An 11,772-nucleotide genomic window follows, 5' to 3' on the forward strand; every position below is an offset into this window, starting at 1 on the left:
CCAGTCTGGGCGACAGAGTGAGACTCTGACTCAAAAAAAAAAAAAAAAAGGATTGTGGGCACTATATTGCTTAAAAACAAAGTGGCCTGTAGTCCCAGCCACTTGGGAGGCTGAGACAGGAAGATCCTTTGAGCCCAGGAGTTCAGATCTGCCTGGCAACACAGCAAGACCCTCTGGTCTCTATAGTATTAAAAATAAAACAAAGAAAGAAAACGAGGTGGACAATTAGTAAACATACCAGGCATTGGGATGGAGCAGCCTGGGTAAAGCATGACCTTGCTAGGTGGCAGCTGGAGCAGTCAGGGAAGTAGGCTCCTGCTGTGAAGGTCAGAGAGGTCAAGGACAAGGTAATGGGAGGCCACCCACAAAGAGGAGGAACTTGGGCAAAGGTGCATGGATGTGAGGTTCAGGGTATGTCGGGTAACAAGCATTGTTTGATGCAGGGGAGTGTGGGGAGAACGAAAGTGGCAGTGGCAAGGGCACAGCCCCGATGGTAAGCTGCGTGTTCTGAAGGTTCTGGCTTTATACATTCTCCTGTAGGTCACAAGCCACCAGAGGTTGCCACAGGAAAGGGCTCTGGAGGAAAATCTTTGGTTTTCCTTGAAACTCAGCCTGAGGAAAGGGGACATGTGGAAGTGGCAGCAGATGCTGTACACGGGCAAAGAGGTTTAGGAGAAGACAGTAAACTCAGAGATGACCTCGCCAAGCATGAATAGAACACTGATGCCCAAGGAAATTAAAGGGACTGTCTCAAGGTCATACAAACAAGGAAGGTTTCCTGAATATTAACCAAATGAAAACAAAGGGTGCACTGGTTAAAAACAAAGTTTGAAGAGACTACTTACAACCTCATCTGAAAAATCCAATAATTTATTAGCACTCTTCCTTCCTATGAGTATTTTAAAGACTCTAGGATAGTTGTGACCAACAGAATGTTCTGCAATGATGGCAATGTTCTATTCTGTGCAGTCCAATATGGTAGCCACTAGGCACTATGACCATTGGGCCCTTGACACGTGGCTAGTGAGACTGAAGAGATGAATTTTTAAGGCCAAGTGGGGTGGCTCATGCCTGTAATCCTAGAACTTTGGGAGGCCAAGGCAAAAGGATTGCTTGAGCCCAGGAGTTTAAGACCAGCCTAGGCAACACAGCAAGACCTCGTCTCTACAAAAAAAATTTTTAAAGAAAAAAAAAGCTGGGCATGGTGATGCATGCCTATAGTCCCAGATATTCAGGAAGCTGAAGCAGAAGGATCACCCAAGCCCAGGAGGTTGAGGCCGCAGTGAGCTGTGATCATGCTGCTACACTCCAACCTAGGTGGTAGAGTGAGACTCCAACTCAAAGAAAAAAAAATAAATTTTAAATTATTTCAATTTTTAATTTTATTTAAGTCTAGCTAAGTTAAATATAAATTGGGGCTGGGTTCAGTGGCTTACACCTGTAATTCTAGAAATTTGGGAGGCAGAGGCAAGAGGACTGCCTGAGCCCAGGGGTTCGAGACCAGCCTGGGCAACATGGTGAGACCTCAACTCTATAATCAATCAAAAATATTAGCCGGGCATGGTGGCACACACCTGTAGTTCCAGCTACTTAGAAGGCTGAGGCAGAAGGATCGCCTGAGCCCAGCAGGTCAAGGCTGTGGTATCTATGAGCATGCCACTTGCACTCCAGCCTGTGCAACAGACTGAGATACCAACTTGAAAGAAAGAAAGAGAGAGAGAGAAAAAGAGAGAGAGGGGAAGGGAAGGGGAGGGGAGGGGAGGGGAGTCAAGTAAATAAATTATAATAAATCAGGATGTATCAGTGAGCACAATAGATCAGCAGGACACACATGATGCCTTCAGGCTCTGGAGCCTGGTGGGGAAGTGTTCAGTTGACTGTAGAGTTGGGCAATATGGAGGCGCATCACATTCTATGCAGGAAATCTCAGAAAGGGAACTTCTGGTGATATAATATCCCCTACCGGCTCTTGCTGCTGTGAATAACTGAGGGAGCGGTCTAGGCAGGGAGTGTGCTAACTAACCCATAATTCCTTAATTAAGAAACAATTTGACAGTGTGCTGTTTATTAAGTTATCATCTCTCAGCTCTGCTCTGTGATGCTGAGTCTTAGACTCCGCAAACCACAGTTCTGCTTTGCCTGCAGCTCCCCATTAAGTTCTACAACTAGGTGACACTAGAGGGAGATCCTGGCAGGACAGAGGAGGGAGTAGGGACTCGCTCCTCCCTGTGCACTTGCTGTTCCCAAGAGTCGGCTTCACTTGGGACCCTCAGTTAACTCCACTCTCCAGCTTTTTATCATCGCCATACTCCCAGAACCAGCCTCATCCTGCCCCTCAGAGGTATTTGCTCCAGCCCAGTGAGGCCCCCTCCTCAAAGGTTCTAATCCCACCCTCCCATTTGCCCCCCAAGGACTAGGGGTGTAGGATGCTTCCTGATGCCTCAGGGCCTCCTTTCTGCCTGTCCAGTTTTCAGTACCCAGTAAACGGTTCTTTCCATTAAATTATCTCTGCAAAAATAACTAGGGTGATTTGTTTTCCTGTCTGTATCCTGACTAATATCATCACTAAATTTAATTCTTAAGAGAGCAAGAGAATAAAGTTACAGATTTACACATTAGTGGAAAATAGTACTAGACCACATAGCAATGGCTAATTAGCCTTGGTCAAATAACTGTCCACTTTAGTACAATTGTTTCATAATTGGAGTCTATTTATTTAGTCTGCTTAATGTTAAATTTGGATTTTTTAAAATATGGAGCCATGGTGAACACCACTCTTTCTAAAGGCAAGGACTTAGCAATGACATCCATATTGTCATAAATGATCCCCTAAATCCAGCAGCTTAAAACAACAAATAGTCATGATTTCACATAGCTTTTAAAGGTCTGTCTGAATCCAGGATTAGCTAGATGAATGGATCTGGCTCAGGGTTTCCCATGAAGTTACAGTCAAGATGTCAGCTGGGGCTACAGTCATCTGAAGGCTAGACTGGGGCTGGAGGATCAGTTTCCAAGTTCAGCTGCTCAGGCTGGGGTTAATAGGAGGCTTCAGTTTCTCCTCATGTGAGATTCTCCACAGAGCTTCTCAAGACATGGCTTCCCTCAGACAGTGATCCAAGAAAGAGGGATGCCACACTGCCTTTCATGATCTAACCTCCAGATCACACACCATCACTTCAACGTTTTCTATTCATTAGAAGCAAGTCACTAAGTCTAGCCCACATTCAATGGGAGGGGATTACATAATGGTGTGATTATTAGGAGATAGGTATCATCGGGGTCATCTTGGAGGCTGTCTGCCACAACACCCTGACTTCTGGTCAGCACTTGATGACTTACAAAGTATATCCACATAGTGTTGTCCATCTGACTCACAACTCTATAAGGCTGGGCAAAGGAGGCACTATCTGCTGGTGTTTCCATTTTCCACGCAAGGACACTGAAGTTCAGAGAAGCTAAAAGACTTGCTTAAGCTAGAACCCAGGTCTTCTATCTCCAAGTTCAGAACTATACACTATGACTTTGCTGATCTACACAATACATCAAGGAGAAGCACTTCTGAAGAAAAAGCTAACTGAATAGGAGCAACTGAAGGAAGGATTTCCAAAACCCTATTGTAGCTTCTTTACATATAACTGGAGAGTGTGTTGCAATAATGGAAAACTGCATGCTCCATTTTCTTCATGTCATATTCACAGGATGACCATTCACTCACAGCCAACTGCCAACAGAGGGAGAGGGAAGCACACAACTATGTCAAATAATATGGGGAACATGTCTGATGATATACATGTTGGGGGTGTACATCAGCTATACTGAAGGTCAGATTCTGTCAATAAAACCAAGAGAACATAGCACTGTGAGGCACCTGAATAATGCAGCAATCCTACAAAATTGGGCAGCCTTCAATCTGGCTCTCTTAGGGACCTCGTTTCCTCCCTACATTTTCTCTAAGAGGTATGCCCCATCACACTGGTCCCTGGTCACAGTCAGCCATGGCTCTTAGGTACCTATACCATGCAGTGGTACAGAGTTCAGAACAAAGTGACCAGGAGACCCACAGGCACTGACCCAGCCCCTTTGGGAACATAAAATCCGCTGGGGTCTCCTGGGCAATTGTCCAATAAGAATATTCAGATCACCAGCAAATAAGACATATGGCATAAGGCAACACTTTTTGACTGAGGCCCAGGGGCTCCCATCCAGATCAAGGGGTTGAAAGAGTTGAGAGAGTAGAGACTGGGTATTGGGGGGGGGGTGTTGAAGCAGTTTCTTTAGAGAGAGCTGGGCTGTCTGTCTTCTCCTGAGTTAGAGGAATTGGGGCAGGACTGTCCCCAGAAAGGCATGGGTCCATGGTGACTCAAGCAACTCAATGTCTCCTCAGGAGCATCACATCTTTCATAGGCCCTTGAAGATATTGGGAGAGCCCAAATTTTAACATTTAATCTTAAGCAATACAGAAAAGGGAAGTAAGGTGCAACTTCCCATGGCCCCAGAGGCCACCACAGTTGCCCCGCCCAAGGGATAGGCCTGGGGGGAAGGGAACTGACTCTTCCTAACCCAAAGCCTTTAAAGAGGTCTTCACTGGAATGACTCAGAGCTTGATATATACGTGTCCCCTATAAGTAAGTTGCACAGTAGGTTGGATCACAAGGGAGCAAAAGCAACTTACAGCAGCAAACAGGGAGACCATAAAGTCTAGGGATATTGCCACACCATCTTCAACAGTCAGTAGAAGGCACATGAACTTCAGATACCAAATGTGGGACCCATTTTAGACATACTGAATTAGGATTTTTTTAATTTTTTTTTTTTTTAGAGGTATTGTCTTGCTTACTCACCTAGTCAGGAGTACAGTGGCACGATCATAGCTCACTGTAGCCTCAACCTCCTGGGCTCAAGCGATCCTCCTGCCTCAGCCTTCCAAGTAGCTGGGATTATAGGCACACACCACCACACTCAGCTAATTTTTAAATTTTTTGTAGAGACAAGGTCTCACTATGTTGCCCAGGCTGGTCTTGAACTCCTGGCCTCAAGCAATCCCCCCACCTCAGTCTTCCAAAACGCTGAGATTACAGGCACGGGACACCATGGTCAGCTGGTTTAGGGGCTTTTTAAAAGAAATCCTAGAGTCTCTCTGAGCCTGTTCTGGTTCTGAGGGTTGCCTGATAGAAAAAAATAAAGAAAAGAGAGAAAAAAAGAAAAGAAATTCTATTCAAGGGCAGTCTTCCAAGGCCTAAATCCCTCAGTAGAAAGAGATAGAGGGGTGGATATAATGTGAGAGGTAAGTGATTGGGAGGGGAGGGAGCTGTCGGGTAAAGGACAGGCCCCTGCCCATAACATGGGAGTTATATTCAGAGGGAGTCAGCAAACAAAATTAACAGTGAACATCAGCCAGGCCAACAGCACACAAAGCCAGCTCATGACAGTGCTAGTCAAGTGACAACTTTCCACGCCCGTCCTCTCCATCCTGCAGCTGGAGAGTAGGGAGAAAAAGCCAACACCCTGATCCTGACCACAGGTTGCTGCCAGGGAACAGGGAGGGGAATCTGCCCTTTGAATGAGGACCAGAACATTGATTAGTATATTAGTCTGAACCCTTGGAATTACTGGACTCAGACTGTGTTTGCTCCTTGAAGTGCCATTATGGCTTTCTCTTTGTTATGTAAGGGTGGCTGGAAAAGTCATGGGAAAGAACTCCTGCCCTGGGCAGGATGGAAAGGGGTAGTGGGATAGAAAAAATCCAGTGGATTTGATGATTATACCTTTTTAATCCAACAGGTTCAACACATTAGTTACAAGCATAAAGTTAGTGCTCTCAGAGACTCCTTCTAGCTCCAATAACTCATGACTTCTAAGTACAAGTTAGTATTATTTGTTATTTTTTCTTTGCATTTCACTTACTTTCTTATACTACAAACAAGCTAACTCTGCAGAAAGCATATGTCCACACAAAGACTTGTATGTAAACACACACAGACACACACACACACACACACACACACTCTCACACATGTTAGGGGTGAGGGGGGAGAGAGAAACAGACAGGTTTTCACTATCTCACCTAGGCTGGAGTGCAGTAGCTCAATTATGACTCACTGCAGCCTTGAACTCCTAGGTTCAAGCAATCCTCCTGCTTCAGCATGCCGAGTAGCTGGGACTACGGGCACACCACTGCAGCCCTATTTTATTTATTTAATTAATAAACACTGTGGTTGCACTTGCTATGTGCCAGGTACCAATCAAAGCACTTCATCAATATTAACTCATTTAATCCTCAGAAAAACCCTATGAGCTAGGTAGGTACTGAGCATTCCCATTTTACTTATGAAGGAACTGAGACACATAGAGGTTACACGATCTGTGCCACATGCCCAAGGTGATACAGCTAGCAAGCGGCTGAGCCAAGGATGGTAACGGTCATAGACCAGAGATCTTGTCTCCAGTTCTACAAGGTATCTACCAAAGAGAGATGAAAACATATGTTCACACAAAGGCTTGCATGTGAATGTACACAGTGACATCATTCACGATAGCCCCAAAGCAGAAAGAATCCAAGTGACCATTAACTACTAAAGGAATAAACAAAATGTGGCCTACCCATACTATGGAATACTACTCAGCCATGGGAGGAATGAAGTAGTACAGATGAACCTCGAAGGCATTACACAAAGTGAAAGTAGCTAGATGCAAAAACCTGCATGCTGGAATCATTCTACACACAGAAATATCCAGAACACGCAAACCCACACAAATGGGAAGTAGGTGAGTGGCTGCCTGGGGTTGGGGTGGGAATAAGGATTGAGTACAAAGTGGCACAAGGATCCTCTAGGTGTGATAGAAATGTTCAAAAACTGGATTGTGGTGATGACTTCATAACTCGGTCAATTTACTAAACACCATTGAATTGTGCACTTCTGATGGGTGCTTTTATGATATCCAAGTTATATGTCAATAAGGCTGCTAAAAAAAAAAAAAGGCCTGGGCCCAGTAGCTCAAGCCTGTAATCCTGGCAATTTGGAAGGCTGAGGCAGGAAGATCGCTTGAGCCCAGGAATTCGAGACCAGCTTAGTCAACATAGTGAGAGCTTGTCTCTACAAAAAAAAAAAAAAAAAAAAATTAGCCGGGCATGGTGATACACACCTGTAGTCCCAGCTACTCAGGAGGCTGAGGTGGAAGGATCACCTGAATCCAGGAGGTTGCAGTTGCAGTGAGCCATGATTGTGCCACTGCACTCTAGCCTGGACAACAGAGTGAGACCTCGACTCAAAAACAAACAAACAACAACAATAAAAAAGAGGGATTGATCCTGGCTTTCCTGGTCCTTCCTCCTATTCTAGCCGGTTTACACCTTTGGTGCAAACCCTTCAGAGTCAAACGAATGGGAGGCTGGCAGGCCAGGAAGTTGCCTGAAACTTCCTGCTTTCCTGTCAGGCTCAGAAGCCTTCAGTTATCTATGGGGGGAAACCCATTACATCCACCAGACCCAGAGTTCTGCACCAACCAGCTGAGAGTTCTTTACAGAACTGCTCTGTTTTGCAAAGAGCAATGATATGCAGGGGAATTTCCTAACCAAAATGGACACCCTCCTTTATTATCCCCCAAACACCCCTGCACTGTTTTGCGATGCAAAATTTGCGCCTCCTCAAGCCAATTGCTTGGGAAATGTGATATGCAATCATGAATTATACATGTGTTTTCTTTGTGGATGTTTTTTCTCCTCAGGGATGTTAATTATGAGATAAATTGTTGGGAGTTTATGTCTTGAAATAACTCCTTGTCATATCAGAACCCCTCTTGCTACGTGTTACCAAGCTAATTGGAAACCTCCAAAGAGGAGGCTATAAGTCATTTTCCATTAGTAAACGCTAAAAGAAAATAAAGTACCAGTCATACATACACATTCATATATACATATTGATATATGTATATATATACCAGAAACAATGAATGAAAATTCAGTACATTCTCAGAGATTCTGATGGAGTCCTTGGTGTAATATTTTCCCACTTTGAGGCACATATATTACTAGTGCGAAGTTATTTATAATGTATTAAAATTCTCTTCAGACGGGGACTGTGTCTCCACTGTGGGTGTCCAATGACCGACACACAACAACTCTCTTGTTGACAAAAAGTCTTTCAAGGATGAGACATTATTCACTAAAAATAAGGCCCAAGCTGTCTACTCTACAGCTTTGGTGACTACCAGGATAGAAAACAGTCATCTGTCTTTTATATTATTAAATTATATTTTATTCAGAGCCATAATATTATAAGAGCTGTTTCATGATTCTATCAAGCAAGACATCTATGATCTTTATGTTACTCCTTGGGGGACCACAAACCTTTACTTATTCAAAATCAGTACTTCTTCCCAAGGATCAAATTTCTTGCCATAGTTGTTTTTTAAGCAGGAGTTTCCAGAAGTCATAGGTAGTTTTGGGCATCATTCTCCTGAATAGTCTTGTAAATGTAAAGCTAACTGGTAATTTTACACCATTTTTTGAATCCAGTCCTTTGCCACACTTAAGTTATTCCATCACTGACTCATGAAAAGAAAATCCAATTCCTCAAAATCACTTAGAATACCATATTTCCCCGGCAGAATTAGCTTCCCTCGGAAACATAATCATATCAAAACACAAGGTATCAAAATTCACTAAGGTAACAGGCTATTTTTGTGATAGACCAATAAAATGTCTTAATAAATAGTTGTCTGAGGAATACTGTTATTCAGAATTACCCACGACTTTGAATAATGTGCTATTAACTTTAAAGAGATGCTGCCATTTTGCTGAATGATTGAGAAACCCTCAGAACATCTTAGCAGTACACTACACCTACCCAACTTTTGAAAGACAAGGAAGAGGAAAGTAGGGCAATCTTGTTGCCATAAGTAGCTAGCTAAGCGTGTCACTATGACAAAGTTAAACCCGTTTGAAATTTGGGACAATACACTGTCCATTCCAAGTATCAATTGCCCACTCTGCTCTGAGAAGGTGCTCAGTAAGTAACCCTTGAGTGAGTGCAGCTTGTACAGAAAGCTTAATGCTAAGACAGACACCCCATGCCAAGATCTGGCCTGCCTACCTGCGAAAGTCTCTGTACAGGGATTCACTCCCGCAAGACGTTTGGAGGTTCCAAAATCAGAGATCTTTACCACTCCGCTGTAGGTGTTCACCAGAACATTATCACCCTTTAGAAAAAGAATGACATAGAGTGCTTACAGAAAGATTTAAACCAACTAACATGAAACAGATTTGGACTTTGAGAAAACTGTCACAATTCTCTAGGAAGACAAGACTTTGCATTTGGGGGATCAACATGCTAAGTCATATGCCGCTGTGAGCCAGTCACTCGACAGACACTACCAAAAGCTTTCACAATCTGATATGAGCAAAACGAAACCTTGTTGACTTAGGAAAGCAAGTACCTTTATGTCTCTGTGCACAATCTGGTTTTCATGAAGATATTTAAGGCCTTCCAGGATCTGTTTGGTGTAAAACTTAATGGTAGGCTCTTTCATTGGTCCCCATTTGGATCTCAAAAGAGCAGAAAGGCTTCCTAGAAACAGACACAGCAAAAATGTCACCAGGATGACAAAGATTCAATTGCAAGAGCTCAGAGAAATAAAGTGAGATGAGGTCTCCAATCTAATGTAAGTCCTTATACCATCGTCATCACCTCCAGCCACAGCCAGGGAATGAACTGGAAGTGACTCAGTACATGAGCCTGACCAGAGGTGGAGGGTGAACAGGAACCCCTTGTGATCCTTGAAATTCGGTGGAGCCAACTGTGGCTTTAGCTTTGTTCTGCTGCACAGGTCTCATGAAACCTGTTTGCATCACAACTGTCTCAGCCATTCTGCATGGGTCGAAGCCACATTTTATATCTTGTCCTATAGTCAGAGGTGGACAGGTCCAGAGGGAGGACTCTTCAGGGTGACAAGAACTAGGACTGGAGGAAGTTGGCTTCTCTGTCTTCATTGTGAGAAGGCACCAACAGCAGGTCACAGGGGCAGGACTGCCTTGATTAACTAACAGCCCTTTCCTCCAATCACACTATTAAACATTGAACTTGTGCCAAAAGAAATGCTCCCTTCAGGACACTCTGACCACTTGTCGCAGAGGTCATTAAGTGTGCTGTGGGTAGTCCTGCCTGCTGGCAGAATGGGCCCTTGGGCATCAACCACTCTCAGCTTCCCACTTACACAGTGCTATGGGACCTTGCTGTACCTCAGTTTCCCCATCTGTAAAAGGGGATGAATACATCTGTCTCTAATTCTGTTGTTACCCTTAAACCTAATTTCTGGAATACCAACTAATGTGAACAGCAATAGGCAAACTTTCTGCCAGATTAGGAGCTACTTGAGAGAACAAGAAACTGTACTTGATTTATCTTTAACATAAGTTCTCAAAATCTAGCCCATTGCCTGACTCTCTCTTTTTATATATATATAAAATCAGAGTCAATATAATAGTAGACTCTTAATAACTGCCAGTTGAAGGAATGGAGATTTCTAACTGAAGTTTTTACATTTGTATTCAGACAATAATAATCATTATTGAATTAAACATCTATTAATTTTATCATCTCAACAAGCATTGAGCTCTTGCTCTCTGACAGGCACTGTTCTAAGAGCTGTATGTGTATTATCTCATTTAATCCACCCACCAACCTAAGATAGGGTTGTTATTATTCATATAAGTATTACTCCAATTATTATAGTAATTATTATTACTCCAATTTTACAATCCATTTATCCAACCAGAAAACTGAGGGTACAGAAAAGTACAATAATTTGCCTGAGATCACACAGCTTATAGATGTAGAGGCTGATCCAAACTAGATGGTTGGGCTCAAATCTGAAGAAGTCTTCCTTCTGTATTCTATGGCCAGCATTTGGGGATTTAGTGGAGAAAGCACTGGTGTTTAATTTCATCATCAATATGTTATTTTGCAATGTCACTTTTCAAACCTATGCCCCCTCTTCTCCAAGCCATCTTTAAACTCCTAGACTGTGAAGGCCTCAAGGCCAAAGACTATGCTTCAAGTAGCTATGTGCTCAGTGGGTGACACTCAGTAGATATTCAATGAATGTTTGTTGGTTGAATAAACTGATTAAGCAAACCAACCAACCAGAAATAGACTGTTTATATGACATTTGGAAAAGTCTGTATCCAACTCTTCTGAGAAACAAATGCCTTCTGACATCTAAAAGATCTGTCTTTTGTTGTTTTTTAGAGATAGTTGTCTTGCTCTGTTGCCCAGGCTGGAGGGCAGTGACTATTCACAGGTGTGATCACAGGTCCCTGCAGCCTCAAACTCCAGAGCTCAAGAGGTCTTCTACTTCAGCCTCCTGAGTAGCTGGGACTACAGGCACCCTACAAGCTTGGCATAGGGGACTGTCATTGTTTAAATGGCAGGACAACTAATAATACCCATGTCATATTTTCCCATGTCATATTTTCAGCACTGATTTCCAGAATGTGAGACCAGAAGACAGCGATCACTCACCTCCAGGCACCTGCTCCATAAATATCTTGATGTAGCCATCCTCTGAAACGGAACCCAGGTACTGAACAATATTGCGGTGCTTGAGGTACTTATGCAGGGCTATTTCCTCATGCAGAGGCTGAGAGTACCTATCAGGAAAAGCAAAGCCAGCATCACCTGCCAAATCCCAGGGGCTCTAGACCTGTGTTACACTTCTCCAGTACCTGCCCCACTACTGACCATCCTTTCTTTCTGGAAAGTTTCCCGCCCTTGG

At 43.5% G+C, this 11,772-nt stretch overlaps 1 protein-coding gene across 1 annotated transcript in view; it reads right to left on the minus strand.

The window, feature by feature from the left end:
* LOC103265970 (mitogen-activated protein kinase kinase kinase 15-like) overlaps positions 1-11,553 on the minus strand; it is a 27,839-nt gene extending 16,286 nt beyond the window's left edge. Inside the window, exons 1-3 of the mRNA XM_008063619.2 lie at positions 11,520-11,553; positions 9,436-9,566; positions 9,093-9,198 (exon numbers count right to left, since the gene is read on the minus strand). Coding sequence (XP_008061810.1) covers positions 9,093-9,198; positions 9,436-9,566; positions 11,520-11,538 — 256 coding nt within the window. The 5' untranslated portion in view covers positions 11,539-11,553. The remainder of the gene's footprint in view (positions 1-9,092; positions 9,199-9,435; positions 9,567-11,519) is intronic.
* Between the last annotated feature and the right edge of the window lie 219 nt (positions 11,554-11,772).

The sequence above is a fragment of the Carlito syrichta genome, unplaced genomic scaffold, assembly GCF_000164805.1.
Source record: "Carlito syrichta isolate Samal-C Ts95f unplaced genomic scaffold, Tarsius_syrichta-2.0.1 Scaffold99347, whole genome shotgun sequence".
Taxonomy (NCBI): Eukaryota; Metazoa; Chordata; class Mammalia; order Primates; family Tarsiidae; genus Carlito; species Carlito syrichta.